The sequence below is a fragment of the Chinchilla lanigera genome, unplaced genomic scaffold, assembly GCF_000276665.1.
Source record: "Chinchilla lanigera isolate Chin_1 unplaced genomic scaffold, ChiLan1.0 scaffold00020, whole genome shotgun sequence".
In the NCBI taxonomy this organism is placed as follows: Eukaryota; Metazoa; Chordata; class Mammalia; order Rodentia; family Chinchillidae; genus Chinchilla; species Chinchilla lanigera.
The window spans coordinates 15,299,055-15,317,754 of record NW_004955421.1 but is presented as its reverse complement, the minus strand read 5'-3'; the positions used below and the strand labels follow the sequence as shown (position 1 = coordinate 15,317,754).

General features: G+C 45.7%; 1 protein-coding gene across 1 annotated transcript in view; it reads left to right on the top strand.

The window, feature by feature from the left end:
- The window catches only part of Gxylt2 (glucoside xylosyltransferase 2), a gene marked incomplete at its 5' end in the record, with an annotated part of 88,718 nt that overhangs the window by 11,075 nt on the left and 58,943 nt on the right, over nt 1–18,700 (top strand). Inside the window, 1 exon segment of the mRNA XM_005383767.2 lies at nt 9,552–9,744. Coding sequence (XP_005383824.2) covers nt 9,552–9,744 — 193 coding nt within the window.

Genomic DNA, 18,700 nt, shown 5'->3' with positions numbered 1-18,700 from the left:
AAAAAAAAAAAAAAAAGTAACTATCAAACACCTACAGTGCCTTAGACCTAGACTTTAGGAACATAGCCACACTTCAGAACCAAATAAAATACGTACTATTAATAATTAAATGCATTTGTCAGATACTTTTATTAAGCACCCCCCAGCAGCTTTGGCACACTGTTGACATTATTCATATTATACTGTGTCTTCAAGACAAACGCCAGCTTTTCTGCCTTGAAAGATTAATGATACTTGATTTGACTCCAAGCCACGGGTCATTAAAAGTAATTTAACTGTTAGAAGAGTCTTTAGTGTCGTGTCTGGGCTCCACGCGAAGGGTCTAATCACAGCTTCAGTAGGGAAATTTTTTGTCAATTGATCGTGCCTCCTAAAACTGTGGTTTGCGGGGAACTTCGGGAGTGACCGCCACTGCCAACACTGGATGCGGATGTGATTACCCATCCGCAGGCTCTGCTTCGAGAGACTGTATGCAGAAGGTGTTTCCATTTCCTGAGCACCACTCTGGCCTCCTTGGCAGGACTCCTCTGTGTTAAAGTAGCTAAATGGTTTCTTCTTGCAGAAGATTCCATGAGAGGGTGACTCTTCTAATCTCTTCTTCCCCTAAGGCGAATATATTCAGCTTCTTAAAATTATCTTTACTACCCCGCCCCCCCGCCCGCAGATATCTCTTCATTTTCTTCCCTGAGTAAAAATAGTGGCTACCAGTACAGTTCGGAGCTGTATTTTCAAGAAGTGCTATTTTCTGCCCGGCTCGCACAGCTAGCCTGCACCCCAGGCATCAGGTTTACCTGAGTTAATTCCTCTTGTCAGTTCCAGGGAAGCGCTGATAAGACGGGTAGCAGGAGGTGGCAGAAAAGAGAGTCGGAGAAGAGCCAATTACCAGCTTTAATAATTCAGCGTGTTTTGTGGTAATAGGCTACAAAGTAAACAGCACTACATATAAATGCCGTATTTCATTATTTATACACTCCAGAAATTGAAGTTTAATTAAGTCACACGCTTGAGACTTTCAAGCGATTAAGGAGATGCTCCTGTCAGGCAAGGAGGGGGGCTACTTCTCCCCCTGAGCCACCCCTGAGATTTGGAGGATTGGTTTTCATTTGAGCTTGGGGGAGGGCTTGAGCCGAGACAATCGGGGTAGCGTCTTCCAGACTCAGTCATTCCCATGGGGTGCCATCTTCTTATAGTATTGCTCTGCTACCATTGCCTGCTTAAATTTTTTTAAATAACATTTATAATATAAACGTAGGTGATATTTATTTATTTATTTATTGACGGCAGTCTTACAAGTTAATTCCACTACTTTTTTTTTAATCTTTTTGAGACCGGATCTCGCTATGCAGTTCAAGCTGGCCTTGAGCTCACTTTGTAGCCCAGGCTGGCCTCAAACTCACAAGGATCCTCCTGCCTCAGCCTCCCAAGTGCTGGGATTACAGGTGTGCATCACCATGCGTAGCCTCCCAATACACTTGAAAAGGATATAATTCCATGACTTTTAGTTGATTCAAAGAACTATGCAGTCGTTGCCACTGTCTAATTTCAAAACATTTTCATCACCCCTGAAAGAAACCCTGTCCTCCTTAGTCACTACGTATTTGTTCCTTTCCTGGTTCTTGATAACCACTATCTGCTTTCCTTCTCCAAGGCTTTTCCTGTTCTCAGCTGTTTGTATAAAATATTTGGCCTTTTTCATTTCACAAGTTTCTGTTTCCCAGGTTTGCACATGTTATAGCATACATCAGTACCTCATTTCTTTTTTATTGCCAAATAGTATTCCATCATACCATATTCCACCTTTTCTTTGCCTATTCATCAGTGGGTAGAGACTTAGGTTGGGCTTCTCAGTGATTGTGAATAATGCTGGCATGAATATTCATGTGCAAAATGTTGTGTGGACATATGTTTTAAATCTTCGTATACAACTAGGGGTCAAATTGCTAGGTCATAGTGTCCTTTCTGTCTTTCACATTTTTTGGAACTGCCAAATTTTCCCTACATGGTTGCTAAGGTTAGAATCCCACCTGGAGTGTTTGAAGCTTTCTAGTTCTTCTACATTCTATTTATTTTTTCTACAGAAATTTTGTCTGTGCCAGAAATTATCATTCAAAACATAAATAGAAGGTGATTATCACAGGCAATGGAAAAGGAGAATCAAGATATATCATGTTCAGGTACAAATCTTACAAATTAATTCCTATGATGAATGTTATCATTACGTATATCTAAAATGTACCAATAAAAAAAAAGAAGGTGATTGTCAAACATTAAGAAAAACTGAGACGTGTTGCCCGCTTCTACCTTGGTACTCTTGTCTGCGTAGGTTGTCTGTGTTTGAGGTCTGCCATCTTTCCACCTAAAAGAGATGATTGGGCAATACTAGAAAGATATTTATGACATTTTTTTTTTTCAGTCAGGATCTCCCTGTGTAGTTCGAGCTGGTCTTGAACTCACTATGTAGCCCAAACTGACCTCAAACTTGTATCGATTCTCCTGCCTCAGCCTCCCGAGTGCTGGGATTACAGACATGCACCAGCACGCTCAGCAACGTATTAGCACCAGAGACCTTCTCGTTGATATTGCTGGGAAAGACCTGAAGCTGGAACACTTCTCTCTATGACTCAGTGTTGTTTAATGCTGTGTCTAACAGTCCGTTACCTCTTGGGGAGACAGGGAGTTAGGAGACGCCGGGCTTCATCAAGCCCATCTCATCCGGGGTCAGCAGCCAGCTGAGTGCATGAACAAGCGCCTGGGAGGAGGTAGGGTAGTGTTTGTTATGCTTTTTTTTCCTCTCCTGGCCTGATATTTCTCTGGAAAGCTCTTGAGTAAATTTGAGAAACCATCAAAATGCTGCTTTTAAAATAAGGTAATAGGGGGCTGAGGATTTAGCTCGGGGGGCACAGCACCTGCCTGGCAAGCGCAAGGTCATGAGTTCGATTCCCGGTACCGGAAAAAAAATAAAATAAAATAAGTTAATAGATATTACCCAGTAACTCCATTTCCAGGGATGTAGCCTGTTACGGTTTAAGTCTAAAATGTTGTGATGCTGCATGTGTTTGGGAGGTGATTAGCTGTAGGGCGCTGTGCTGATCAGCGGATGGATACACTGGTGAGTTCGCGGGTGACTGTGCTCTTAGGCGGAGGTCACTGGGGGAGACCTGGAAGGGTGGACTCTTGTCCTGGTTTCTCCCTGCCGTCTCTGCTTCCTGGCTGCCGTGGGTTGAGCCCCGTCCTCTGCCAGGCCCCTCTTCCATCCGCCATCCTGTTTCTGCCTTGGAGCCAGGGAACCATGGACGGGAACCATGAGCCAAAAGAAACCTGTCCCCCTTTAAACTCTTGCTGTGGGGTATAGTGTCTCAGTGGGGGAAGTGACTGAGACTAAGGAAATAATGCCGAAAAAGGGAGAAATCATTGGCCCTCAGATGTTCAGCGCAAGATTTATTTATGCCTGAGAATAACTGAAAACTAACAAAAGGGAAATGATTTCAAGTTAGTTATTTTAGTTGGATAGAATAGTAGGTAGCCAATAGAAATAATGGTTATGAAGACTTAAAAATAATGAGTGAAAGAATCAAAGGATTTCAAACTACATGTACAGTTTTTGCAGCTGTATTCCACTGAATGAAGGCTAGAATGTAAAATGCAAAAACCAAAGGTTTGTTTTTTTGTTTGTTTTGTTTTTTTGAGACTAAGAGTCTTGCTATGCAGCCCAGGCTGGCCTCAAACTTGCAGTGATCCTCCTGCCTCAGCCTCCTAAGTGCTGGGGTTACAGGCATGAGCTACCATGCCCAGTTTAAAAACCAAAGTTTTATGGGGCAAGAATTTGTCTTTATTTACTAACTTTGCTATTTTAATGTTAATGTTTTATGCTTTTCAGTTTGAAATGTACATTATGTTTTATTCCAACCTTATTTCTATGGAGACAAATTGTTTATTTCTATTATCTTCTATAGATTGTATATAATAGTGTATGCTTGATGTAAATTACAGCAAAAGACTGCATAGTTACCAGCTGAGGTAATTTTGGGGCGGGAAATTAACAAGGCCCAGGACAGAGAATAAAAGCGAGACGGTCCAGTGCAGTGGCGGGGGAGGCCTGTCTGCCTTGTCCCTTCCTGGGCGAGGAGGCAGCCGTGAAGATTCCAGGCTGGGGATACGGTTTGTGTTAAGGTTCAGGATGTGAACACAACATTCGGGGTCTCTAGAAAGAGTGAGAGCTGGTGGGTGTGGAGGTCACAGAAGGGAAGCTCGGAAGGTCAGCTGCGAGCAGGTGTGGGTGGTGCAGCCCTTCAGTGATTGGGTGGCGGGGAAGGGGACAGTTCAGGAGGGAGTGGCACTTGTGTTAACAAGGAGAGGGAGAAGGCAGAGGAGCTTTTCCGTAGGACTTCCCTTGCAGGATGTTGGGGTGTCACAGTGAGAAGCGAAGGGGATGGATGCACATCCGCTCCCCTGAGGGCCCTGGGGCAGAGAGGCCCAAGGGGACGCACCTGACTTCATTAGGCAAGAGGCAAAAGGGATACTCAGGAAAGGCCAAGAGGGAGGGGGTTCCCGAGGGCTTGGGGCAGAGTTTGGCGGGGGAGGGGTGTGAGGTCAGCTAAATCCTGAGCACCTGAGCACTTTGACCATGCGGGGTGGGCGCACAGTGCTGGATGAGCAGCCTCTTCAGAGCCCTGTGCAGCCGGAGTCCGCATACCAGCCAGCACTGCAGATGGTTATCTGCGTGGTTAGGAAGGTGTCCGGTGTCCAGCATGGTGTGTAGCATTTTTTCCAGCGCACGGTGTGGACTTGCTGCGGGTGTAGCAGTGAGCAAGGAAGGGGCGGATGCATTTCAAAGGCTGGGCCAGGTGAAGGCAAGAGAGTCCAAGTCGATCAGAAACAGAAGGTTTAGGCCCTGTAGTGGGACTCTGTTTTGGTTGTCAAATTGGAAGTTTGACCAGGGGTGGTGGCAGACGCCTGTAATCCCAGCACTTGGGAGGCTGAGGCAGGAGGATCGTTGCGAGTTCGAGACCAGCCTGGGCTACAAAGTGAGCTCAAGGCCAGCCTGAGCTGCACATCGAGACTCTGTCTCAAAAAGACCAAAAAAAAAAAAAAAGGAAGTTTGTTTCAAACTGGCTCAAGCAAAGGGAATTTGTTGGCTTAATAACCACACTGTCGAAGTTTGGGCCAGGTGCACCCACGTCCTGGTAATATCACGGAGAGCTGACCCTCCATCTTCCGGCTCTGCTTCCTGCTGTAGAGCAGATTCCTGCTTGGGTTGTACCGACTTGGTGGCCAGCATGACCGTCATCGGCTCCGTCCTTAGCACAGTCTTTAAAAGTCCTGGACAGCAAATGTGTGTTCCAGCCCCCTTTCTAAGTAGAAATACTAATGCAGTTAAGTCAGGATCTATTCCCAGCCATAGCCCAGGGATCTGAGGGGTTAACAACCCCAGGTTCTGGATGGGACTCCTTGGGTTCTCGCAGTCTTGTGTGACATTTGGGAGACGCTGAGGGTGCCACTGGTAGGAGCCAGTGAGAGGCCCACCGTGTGCGCGCCCTAAACTTCATTATTCATGTGACCGCACAAGAGCAATGCTTATATTACCCGGAGCCTGGGATTTTTAGTGTAATGTGAGAGGGAGCAGAGCGGGGCCAGCAAAGTTCTCCTTAAATCCCAGCCACTGACACTTGAACTGGCACCAAGAGAGGCTTTTATTTTTCTTTTTTAGTACCTGTCACCAGACACCCTGAAAGACGGCATTGCCTGGCCCTTGCTTTTTCTACCATGCATCCAGGATCACTGGAGCCTACAAATAAAGGAAGAGGTGGTTTGCTGAGCTGCAGCAGAGTGCAAGCTTTTTTGGCTGTTTTGTTTTTGGTGCTGGGGATGGAACCAGGGCGTCAGACGTGCTGGGCAGTCACGCTACAACAGGGCCACAGCCGCAGCCTGTAATCTTTTCAGCGGAAAAAGCATTTGTCCAATAGTTGGGGGCTCAAAAACTATAGATACGAATAAAATTAATTTCCGTGCACCCAGCACTCAGTTGAAGGAATACAGTTTTAAATCTGTCTTGCATTTGCTGGTTTTCACTCTTCTGTGTGGATTTGGCTTTTACTATGTATATCCACAGATAAAACACAGTACAGTTCTCTTTAGCTTTCGTTAAATGATATTATCTTATTGCTGTTCTTCTTACAGCTTTTTTTTTTTTTTTTCTTGTTTGGCCTTATGTTAGTAGTTGCCTTTGTAGTTTATTCCTTTTCACTGCTGTATAGTAGTCCACTCCCTAAACTTATCAAATATGTTCATGATTCTCCATCACATAGACGGCAAAGTTTATCTCCAATTTTTCATTATCATAATCAGGGCTCCTATGGATGTTCTTGCGTGGAACTGGTGCAAAGGTGCAAGAGCTTCTTCAGGTTGTGCATGTAGAAGTAGACCGGGAGGGATGGAGCACATGTCTATCCATCATCGTGCCTGCTAACGGTTGCCTGATGGCTTCCAAAGGGTTTGGACCAATTTCCCCTGGCTCCAGAAGTACCTAAGCTGTCTCCTCTCCCATAGGCACATTGCAGGCAGACTTTTACCTTGTTTTGTAATTTTTGCCAGTCTGAGACTAGAACTGAATCTTTTTATTGTTTGAATTTGTATTTCGCTGATTACTAAGGTCAAAATCTGTTACTCATGCAGAAGCTCAATATGGACAGTTAAAGTACATGGAGTTGTTCTGTTTAGGGGCAGAAGCAGATGTTCATATTTAAGAGCCAAGTGATTGGATTTATTGTGGATACCTTTGTTTTGTGTTTGTTTTTTTCTGTGCCGGGGATCAAACCCAAGGCCTCTGTTGTGCTAGGCAAGTGTTGTGTCACTGAGCTACACCCCTGCTCTCAGTTGTTTGTACCTTGGAATAACTCATGTTCCTAGCAGGCAAAATTTTAAGCATTGTGTCTTTTTGTTTGTTGTTGTTGGTTTTTTTGTTTTGTTTTGTTTTGTTTTTTGTCTTTTTGAGACAGGGTCTCGCTATGCAGTTCAGGCTGGCCTTGAGCTCACTTTGTAGCCCAGGCTGGTCTCGAACTCGCAACGATCCTCCTGCCTCAGCCTCCCGAGTGCTGGGATTACAGACGTGCACCACCACGCCCAGCCATTGTGTCTTTTTGTGGCATATTTCAGCCAGTGTCTTGACCATGATTTGTTTTTGTTTTTATCCTTTTGAGACAGGGTTTCACTGTGCAATTCAACCTGGCCTTGTACTCACTTTGCAGCCCAGGCTGACCTCAAACTCACAGCGATCCTCCTGCCTCAGCCTCCACAGTGCTGGGATTATAGGCGTGCACCACCATGCCCTGTGACCAGGATTTGTTAGTTGATGATCATCGTAGCAGTATTTCTAATATATCCTTCCCTCTCCTTCATAACAGTTAAATGAGAGTTGGTTTTAACATAGGGATGAAACCTAGGGAGAGAACGGGCAGGGAGTCCTGCAGGTGGCGTCCCCACAGCTAACGGCTCACCCTTGCTGCGGTGCCTCTGCCCTGTCTGTGCCCTCTGCCTGTGCTCCTGCCCCAGAGGTCTCAGGGCTCACTCCCTTGCTCCTTCACGCCACCAGCAGGTCTCCCCTTCTCAGGGGAGCCTTTCTAGACTTGGTGCACAGTGCCCTCTGGCACCCGCCCACCCGCCACTCCCGGGAGCCAGCTGCACGTTCCCTTCACAGCACCTGTGACATTCACGGTCTCTGTGTGAGTTACTCAGGAGCCAACCCCTTTGGCTGGTGCTTCCTTCTGTCTTCCCTCTATCCTCTCCCAGGTGTGACTTCCGCAGAGGCAGGTACCTTTGTCCACTGGTGCCTTTTCCAGAATTGCACCTGGCATATAATTGGGTTTAGTAAAAATTTCATTAATAATTGGGCTGCAGTGAGAAGAGAGGCAGAAGAGCATTTCCAAGAGAAACGGAGATAAGAAGTGAATGAATGAGTGAATGGATATGCGTGTGTCAAGCCTGAGAACCAGCAGCATGAACTAGAGATGAAACAGAAGCGGGTGAAGGGCCACAGTGACTGTGACTGGGCATGGCGGTGCGTCCGGGCAGTACGGTGTCGGGGGCGCTTGCAAAACGTAAAAGTGGGATCCATAATTAGCAATTCAGACTTGACTTCGGAGGCAGTGCCAAGACCGCATATGGTTTTAACCAAAGGAATAGCACAGTGTGCATTTTAGAGCCCCAGTCCTGGCACCCATAAAGAGAACACGTAGGGTGGGAATTTTCGATAAGATCAGAGCCAGTGGACCACCAAGGCTGTCACAGTGAGTGCAGTGAGAGAAGACAGTAGCCGCATGAGGAAGGGCGGGGGAGTGAAGGAAGTGGACAGTTCCCCAAGACACCGTCTTTTCCTTGGTCCCCGAAGTAGAATCCAAACAACTCGCCGCCTCTGGCCTTGGCGGAGCCATGAGGCTGTGCTTCTACCAAGCGTGATCTGAAATAATCAAATTGGAAAGCTTTCCAAAGTGCTCCACCCACATCTTCAGCTTTCCTCGTGGTGAGAGAAATCTGGAGCGAGCCTGCCGTGGTCCAGCAGAGCAGAGAATAATGGAGCAGTGTGTAGACTGAACTCGAAGGTTTTGGAAGGCAGGTAGCGCTTGACGTCCAAGTTCCCCTGGTCTCCAGATCTTCTGTGCAAATAAATTAGTTTCATTTGTCTCAGGACACCTTTTCCAGGCCAACTTCTTCCAACTTGCCTGCAAATGTTTCTCAGTGGTGTGTTTGAGGCTTGGCTAAAGCTCCTTGTCTGGAACTAATCTTTTATTGCTAGGAAATAGTTGGATGATGATCCTGGACTCTTGGATCCTATTCCCTTCCCAGCTGTTGACTGAGTATTCGATACCTCGATTGCTTGCAGGTTAACCTGTCCACTCTCCTCCCTGTTTCTCATTAATAGGAATTTCATACTGGAAGTTGGAGTTCATACCCACCACCCCACCCGTCTTTGGCGAGACGGTTAGGATTAACACCTGTTTCTTCACGACACTCCCGGGATGCAGTGGGAGGGTGGGAGGCACAGCTTTTGTCTTGCTCACCTCCCACGCTTGCGTGATATTCTTTTGGTCCGGTGGTCATGCATTCCCCTGCAACCTAAAACATCCAGATGACGGCAATATCATGTTGCTCATTTCACATGGGAAAGCTACAACCCTCCCTCCTCTTGTTCAAGTTGCACTCAAATCTAATTTTCATGGCCTGTGCGAGCGGGAGCCCCACAACCCTGTGTCAGCTGTCGAAGTTTAGCAATATTTTTCCAAGCATGGGCCAGCAGGCAGCCAGCAGGCACTAGACAGCTGAAAACTGGCAGAGAAAGTCCCAGACACCTATAGCAATCCAAACAGTGACTCACCCTGCTATCTCCAGGATAAATAAGGGAATAAATGGTATTTTTCTGTATGCAGGAAGAATTGTCAAAATGCTTATCACTTTATAAAATATAGCGGATTGTGCCTGTTCGTGTTTTGAAATGTTCCAGCCATTCACTAGCCTTTGTTTTTTTAGTTCTAGCTCTAATTCGCTTTTCTCCTCTCTAGGAGGCCTGGAGAACCTAGGCATTTCCATGCTGCGCTGCCGCCCGAGCTCTGGATCCACCTCGCTGTGGTGGCCTGTGGCAACCGGCTGGAGGAGACGCTGGTCATGCTCAAGTCGGCTGTGCTCTTCAGCCACAGGAAGATGCAGTTTCACATCTTCACCGAAGACGCCCTGAAGCCTGAGTTTGACAAGCAGGTGAATTGGCAGCAACCCCGGCACGGTACTCACTGCGGGCGGGCACAGACCGCGTCGCAGGAACTGCGCACCCCCCTCGCGCTCGGGTTTTGCTGCGCGCTCCGTTATGTGACCTTGAACTCTTGACTCTGAGCTTTATTTTTTTCTTGCATTGAGGTAAATTATGTCCACCTCAGAAAGATGTTGTGAGGATTCAATGAAATGATGCCCCTAAAACACTTTATACAGAGCTCAATCTTTGGTGGGGTTATCAACATTGTTCTCTTTTGGAAATCAGAGAAAAAAACATATAGACACACACACACATATGTGTATATACATATATAAAATAACAATATACATTCACTGAAATAAATTCAGTAATATAGATGATAAAGGATAGACTTCCTCACTACCCTTCATCTCCTACAACAAATGGTCAGAGTTAATCATTTTGAGTGTTTCTTGCATAGGTTTTTGTATCCACAGGTGTGAGTGCATGTGTCTGAATGTTTCCATATGCAGACATATGGCTAGTCATGCACACATTTACATTTACATATACATATATAGCCATGTGTATACGTTTCCAGATTTAAATGTATTTCTTTGAAAAGTCAGAATTGTTCCATAGATGTTGTGGTTCTTACTTTTCTGTACTTAGAACCATTTGTTTAGCACTGTCTCCAGTCAGCACTCTGATTCCGGCATCCTTACCTCGTCCTTTTTGGTGGTGATATAATATTTTATTATGTAGCTGGGTCATGATTTATTCAGCTATTCCCATCTTGAATTTTACCAGTGCATAAGAAGAGCTTTGGAATGGTCTGTTCTCCTGGTAGAGGTGCATGCATGACCTTGGCAGACTGAGCTCTCTTTTCTTTGAAAGTTTTCTCCTGCAGGAAGTTCTTGAATGATGCAGAGAGAACTCTGCCTGGTTTTATTTCTGTTGACTTGATCAACAGTGCTGTGTGTGGTCACCAGGACAGCTGCACTAGTGGGAAATGCCAGAAGCAGCATATTTGCTAAGAAAGGCTAGTAACAGAAAGGTAGAAAGTGTGTTATATTTGCTAAGGAAAAAAAAACCTCTTAGCATCTTCACCAAGAGAAGCCAGAGGAACCAACAGTCTTAGGGCTTCAGAACTGATTAGAGGAATGTTTTGTAAAAGCCTCAATTTCAGGAAAGGGGACTGAAGAAGGTTGAAACATTCTGAGTTAGCTGTGGCATAATAATAATTGATGTAATATATAGCTGCAAAATAAAAAGTATATAATATATTCCAAGAGCTTATATTTATGATTTCATTTAATTTACTTCTCAAAGCACCCCTTTGTGAAAGGGAACCATTGTGTTCCTGTTTAAGTCAGTTTTTCATTACTGTAATGAAATACCTAAGGCTTGGGTATCCTTATAAGGAAAAGAAGTCTATGTAGCTTACAGTTCTGGAGATTCAAGGGCGTGGTGTCAGCATGAGCTTGGCTGTGATGCAGACCTCACGGCAAGTAACATCACCAGGCCAGGAGCATGTATGGGAGGACTGGAAGCAAAGAAGGCTGGCGTGTGCCCCGGCTTGCTCTTTTGTGACAACTGTCTTACAAGAACTAACTCAGGAGGCCCATGAGAACTGCCTTCATTCCTTCCAAGCACATGACTCTGTGGAGCTTAGGACCTCCCACCAGCCCCCACTCTGAGGACTGTACACCCAACACATAAACTTTGGGGAGACAAACTCAAACCATGTCCAAGCCAGCATTCCCATTTTACAGACTGAGATCATTGAGGCTTAGGGCATTTTACTGATTTGCTTACCAGGTGTCAGGTCACATTTACTGGCTCAAACCTCCATAGAATTAATCACTATACCATACTACCTCCTGAATTAATAGGAGACTCAAGTTCAAAACTCAGTTCCATTGTTGAGCTGTTGTGTGATCTGGGCAAGTTTCCTAACCTTTTAAAGCCTCAGTTGCTCTCTCTGCAACTTGGGACTGAGTAGGATTGGTAGAAAAGAAGATAGATTTATAGTCAGAATAGGTCAGGTCAGGCAGCAATACTACTGCCATAGAGCTCAGAAGCTTTCTACTGCTTGTCTTCCATAGGAGACAGTCTCTTCCACACAGTCCCTTCGGTCTAGGGCAGAAATTGACAGAGGATGATCATACATACAGCTGTACCTGCTGTGGCATTTCTCAGGGACCCTGGATGCCCCTGCAGGAAAGAGACTAGAGGATCAGGATCTCACCTTTCACTCCCTTGTATGCCAGTGACATGGCTGTCTTCCACACACTTTCAGTGGACCAGAGGCAGTCACAGGCCCATCCTCCTGCGGGGGTCAGAGAATTGCTCATGTGCTAGAACAGAGGAAAACTGACTTTGGATGAACACGAGTCATGTCCTGCACCAAGGGCTTTTGGAGTTCCTGTTGCAGGATAGAGGCTGGGCGTGGGGATGGGGATGGAGTCTAGCAGAATGCAGACCTGGACTTAAAAAAGAGGAGGAAAGATGCGTGACTATGTGTGTATAGTTTAGATGTAAAGCCATGGTCTCCATGTACATGATAGAATTCTCTTAGTCTTCGTTTTTTCATCTGTATCACTGGGCAAACAGTGCTGCTTGTTAAAGAGTGTAACTGTGAGGCTGAATCACATAATATATTTCTCCTTTCATTCTACCTGTGGCCTTCAGAACATCTCCTGTATGTTGGGCACTTTGTTAGGCCTGAAGGTACAGAACAGCAGCAGTTGGTTTTTGGGCAGCCACAGGCTGCCATCTGGAGAACACACGGGTGATGTCACCCCTTCCAGGACTCATCCAGCACCGGCACATTGTGGGTATAGGCACAGTTCCTTGTGGTAACTTCCTGGGAAGTTCAGGGCCTCATATTTATGTCTCAGTGGCCATCATCATGCCAAAGGCCATCAGAAGTCTTCTGGAGGCTGCAATAAGGGCAAGTTCTTTAGTTTTTTGTTAGTATATGTTTGCTATACGGAATGAATACATTTGGGGCTGGGGATAGAGCTCAGTGGCACAGCACCTGCCTGGCAAGTGCAGGGTCCTGAGTTCAATTCCTGGTACCAAAAAAAAAAAAAAAAAAAATCTCCTGAATACATTCATTATGGGGAGTTGGTACATATACATTTCACATCTTAATCTTCTCTTCTTTCCCCGCTGTCCCTCTCCCTCCATCCTTAGATCCTCTCACCATCTCTAAAAGACCTGCCTCTCTTTCTCTTATTATCTTTTATTTTGCTCTTTAAATTATTTATACTTTAGGTTTCTCCTTTACGGGAAACCATGTGATATTTAATTGTCTGAGTCTAATTTATTTCACTTAACACCATGGTTTCAATGTGCATGTATATTCCTACAAATGACTTAAATTCATCCTTCTTAATTGCTGTGTAGTATTCCATTGTGTATATACACCGCACCTTCTCCATCCATTCATCTGCTTAGGGACATAGGCTGCTGCCGAGTTCTAACTATTATGTGCTGCGCTGCTGTGAACATGGGCATGTGTGCGTCTCCACAATGTGATGTCTGTGACTGTTTGGGGAAGCTGGGTTGAGTGGAATTTCTGTTTTTAGTTTTTTGAGGAATCTCCATACCGCTCTCCAGAGTAGTTATACTGGTGTAATTTCCCATCAGCAATGTAAAGAATTCCTTTTCCCCCACAACTTTGCTAGCAATTCTTGTCTTAGTAGTGTTTCTTAAATTGCATGAATGTGGTATGTCTGTCAGTATCTACTATCTACATGGTTGATACTTAAAATTTTAAAGCTTCAGTTTTGTCATTGCCCAGTAGACAAGAGGAAAGCGCCAGAAGCTGATTTCTTGGCCCCTCTGGCAGCCTGGGGTCAAGCATAGGATCTAGATTCCGCTGATCCTTTCTCCTGCAGAAGACACAGAATCAGGAAGCAGCAGGGGACAGAGGAAGAAGGTTGCCAGTGCTGGTGACAGGGCCAGCAGTCAGGAACATCTAGGGTGAGTGTGTGTACACGCGTGTGGGTGTGTCGGGGGCTGAGACAGTGGCTGCTTTGGGGTGAGGTGTCTGCAGCAACTTCCAGAGTCTGACATCGCTAGAACAAGCGCTAGTCCTTGCGCTAGGAGCAGCTGGCATTTCCTCAGCACGCTGGCTTGGAGGGCTGCTGATGAAGCGATGAAACAAGACACAGGTGTCAGATGGGCCTGACTCAAGCTGGCTCGGGGTGTAGCCCCCGAGTCTGGTTCTGCAGCCCTCCCATGGTCTGAGCTGTCCACTCTTGTACTCACACTTCCTTTCTTGGCTTGAAGGGCCTAAACCACTTCTATTACTTGCCACTTAAAGTCCTGGAAGTAACGCACAGTAACAAAAAAGAATGAGGAGTACCGTTTCCTTCAAAGAAAAGCATTAAAAAAATAAAAAAGAAGCACCAACGGGCTGCTTTTAAAGAGGGCAGTGCTAGGTGCTTTTAGAGAACAGGACTCTGTCATTAGTTTTCTTTTCTTGAGGACCCAGGGAAAATATTCCAGAGAAAGCAGCGGTAAGAAAGGGGAATGGGTTTCTTCTGTGTTGCTCTGCTGGGCAGGTTGGGCTGCTGGCTGCAGTGCCGTGGGAGGAGTGCGTTTGGAAAGTGCTTGGCTTCTGATGTCTGCAGGCTGCATACTGAGGCTGGCCACGCCCCTTTCGGGAAGCCTGTGGAGGACTTAGGTAAAGACCAGGGTAGGGCCTGTGTCTTCATTTTGTGGTTCTTTCTTTCTGTTTTATTTTATGGCTTAGTATTTCCCTCTTGAGGCACCTGGTCATTTGATGTCACCCTGCCTCCTCGGAAGTTGAGTGTAGCCGGGTGAAACATGGGTGACAGTGACATACATCACTGTTTGGTGTCATTGACCTGTGAGTTGACATGGACCCTGCACCACCTTGGCACCTGAGCCAGAACATTGAGCAGAGCCCTTTAATAATCAGAACACGTAGCAGGAGCAAGAAGGAAACTTTGCTTTTTAAAATAAAACAGACTCTTAAAATAATAGACTTGCATTTTGAGGGGTGTTATGGTTTGTGTCTGGATATCCCTCCAAAGTCTCATGAAGTCACGGGGAGGGTTAGAGGTGGCTGAATCTGGAGTTTGTGATTGGTTCATGGTCCGTTGCTGGAATTAAGGTTGTGAGTGCTGTGCTAACCTGCTGTAGGGCAGGTTGCCTGCCTACTATAGAAGGGGCAGAAAGAGGCTTACCCCGCCCCCACCCTCTCCTTGGTTGTTGCTCTCACTGTTTTCCACCACCGTGAACTGTTGTCCTTCTGCCTGACACGGCAAGCGAGTTCATCAAGAACAGCATTCACAAGAGGCCAAAGGAGCAGGAATGAACAAAGCTTTGTTGAGCCGGTGGACGGACAGTCTCTCACCAGGAGCCAGAGAATGTGTCCGCCCTGATCTGGATCTCACCTTCAGTTTAAGTACATTTGAGGTTTCCATAGTAACCATTACCTCATTTTTGGGAGTCTTACAAGAATGCACAAAGTTTACCTTCTCAGAAGCTGTCAGACAGCCAGATTCCAAATGACCATTACAGTTTAACTTTTAGCCTACTTCCCAATTTGTCCTGTTTATTCTGTTCCCATTTTCTGACTTTGCTGTCCTTTAAATGGGTTGATAACTAACCAAGGGGAAGGATGAAGAGTGGGCGTCAACTAGAGCTAAGGTGAACTCTTAAGTGGCTTCTCTTAATATGGAGTTAAAGTAAAAAAATGGAGTCTCTCTTGCCCTGTCATGCCGTGTGCCACCCTACCTTGGAGCCATCTGATTATGGACTGAAACCCCCACAGATTGTGAGCTAAATAAACCTTTCCCCTTTTAACTTTGGGTGTCAGGTGTTTTTGTCTCAGCAACTAGAGAAAAGCAACTAAAACAAGGGGTTATTTGTTACCTCACTAAAACCTGGTTTATCCTGACTGATACAATTTAGTTTTTTTTTTTCTTTTTTGAGACAGGGTCTTACTGCATAGTTCAGCCTGGCCCCAAACTCACTATGTAGCCCAGGCTGGCCTCAAACTCATGCCGATCCTCCTGCCTCACTGCTGGGATTACAGGCGTGCATCACCACACCCAGGGCAATTTAATTTTAATGGCTTTGTTCTACTTAGTTTGTTATTGTCAGCCAGCCAAAGCCATGTGAGGGCAATGAGATGAATTAGAGACCCTAAGTTTCCTGTTCTCTAAGGAGTACAGATGCTCAAAACTATTTGAAAACTTGCAAGAATGACTGGATGAATGGACTGCAAGAAAGGAGAATGATTTGCTTAGGTAAAGGATGAGGCGAAAGCACAAGATGACGGGGTGAGTGAGCACGGTGCCGTTGGGTGCTCAGGGGTCCTCAGGCTTCTGTGGATGGGTCCATGGCCCTGGGAAGCGGCTCAAAGCCTGCAGCAGACACAGGGTGAGCAGAGAACACACCTTGCACGGCTGGACCTGAGGACTAGGGTGCGACTTGGGGTCCAGCAGCTGCTTAGCATGCATGAAATCTTGGGTTCCACCCACAGCACCACCACCCCTTGTAAAAAGCTGAGACCCAAAAAGGCTACACTTTTAGGAAAAAGATGTACCAAATTAAAAAATAAAAACTTTCTGCAAAGTCTGAGAACAAGGGATGATGTCTTGACTTTGAGTTATTTTTATTTTTTAATTTTTTTTTGGTATCAGAAATCGAACTCAGGACCTTGCACTTGCCAGGCAGGCACTTGTGCCACTAAGCTATGTCCCTGGCCCTTGACTTTGAGTTAAAAAAAAATTTTTTTTTAGTCTTTTGTCCGTTAAGAACATGAACATGATCATTCCTTGGGTGGATTCAGAATTTGAAACTCCAGTATCTGTGAGGTCCTTTTTAAAAATAGAAGCAGGGAAAAAAAAAAAAAAATAGAAACAGAGAATTGGAATTGAAAGTAGGCTCAGATATCTCCTGTGCCTCTGGGCCTCCCACCCCCAAGGGATAAAAACAGATCCCACCTGGGGACTCACTCTCCACCCAGGCAGCAAAAACCCTCACAGATATAGTTTATGTAAGCAAAGATCACCTATCACGTAAGGAAGGAAGTACTAGGAGAGACGGCAGAAGCAATGGGAATCTTAGGTGTTGAGCTGATTGACTGCAGATGTGGTGTGTTTGTAGCAAGGAGAGAGAAAATCTGAGTACGCAAAGGGTGCGGGGAGACAGGGCAATCTTTAGCAACGAAATATAATTGTTAAAGTTAAAACGCTTCCTGAAAGACTGTTCAGCCACCCACTCTCCAAGTGAATAGGAGGTTCTGGTTCACCTCAGAGGGACCGCACCACACAGACACACCTGAATGAGTCTGAAACATAGAAGTCAACAGTTAGGATATTCAGCTGAAAAGTCAGCCGTGTTGTCCACCGCGTGGGAGGCTGGGACCAGGGAGGGCAGCCAGGGCCCTGGGTCAGCACCCGTGCACCTGACAGTCAGTGCCTCCTTACCAGCCACCGGCCTGCCTCCCCACTGTCAGCCCCAATGCAGGGGCTGAGCATCAGTTCTAAGTTCCCAAAGGGCCTTGCAGGTAGACGCGCTGTCACAGATGCTAAGTCTGAACAAGAGTCCCATCAGAGCTTTGGGAATCTCAGTTCCCCTCCCAGCCCAGTAGAGCACCTCACATGAGACAGGGGCCTCCTGGTGTATCCAGTGCAACCACACAGTGGCCTGCTGTCTCGTACACAGAGTGCAGTGCATAGATAGCACTGAGGTGCAGAGTTCTACAAAGCTCAGTGGGTACTCCTCACCCTCGGCCTCCCCAGACAGGTCTAACTGCTTTCTTTTTTGTTTGTTTATTTGGCTTGGTGTTGTTTTGTTTTGAGACAGGATCTCAGTATGTAGTCCAACCTGGCCTTGAACTCACTGTGTAGCCCAGGCTAGCCTCGAACTCGCTGTGATCCTCCTGCCTCAGCCTCCTGAGTGCAGGGGTCACAAGCATGAGCATCACCCGGCCTAACTATTTTCTTGAACATTGAGCTGCATAATTAAGTCAGAACAACCAACATCTCTGGGAGCTGTGATACCAGCGTATGAGATCTGCCATTGGCTTGTGTGAAACTGTTAATCAGCAGAAAAGACAGAGCTGAAGAAAAAAATCATGAACTGGAAGATACTATACAGAATGCTTCAGGGAGAGAAAAAGAAACGGAAAATACCAGCTAGGACTCAGAAATATCAAGGACAGAAAGGCAGTGCACTGCAAGTGAGGTCTAGAAGGAAAGGAGTGTCAGAAGCAGGAGCTGTATAAGAGGTGATGGGTGAGAATGACACAGAAAGGATGATCAACTCCAGTCTGCAGACTCGGGAAGCCTCATGAATCCTAAGAAAGATACATAGGAAAAAATCTACGGGTACACACATCATAGCAAAAAACAGAATAGCAAAGGCCAGAAGGATTTAAAAGCACAAGCTGTTGTAATTATGATACATAAGGATACAGCCACACTGGAAGAGTTTGGCAGTTTCTTAGAAAGTTGGATGTAGGCTTACCATTTGATGCAGCTATTGCAACCCTGACCATTTACACAAATGAGTTAAAAACTTACAAAAGCCTGCACAGAAATAATTACAGCAGCCAGGCATGGTGGCACATGCCTGTAATCCCAGCACTTGGGAGGCTGAGGCAGGAGGATCGTTGTGAGTTCGAGAACAGCCTGGGCTACAAAGTGAGCTCAAGGCCAGCCTGAACTGCATAGTGAGACCCTGTCTCAAAAAGACAAAAAAAAAAGAAAAGAAAAGAAATATTTATAGTAGCTGTAGTCATCATTTTCCCCAAAATAGAAGCAGCCATAATGTCCTTCAATAGGTGGATGGAGAAATAATCCATTGTATAGCCATACAATGGAATATTATTAAATGATAAAAAATGAGTTATCAAGTCACAAAAAGAACCCTAAGTGAAGCTTAAATACAAATTTTAAGTGAAAGAAACTAGTTGAAAAAGCTATACACGAG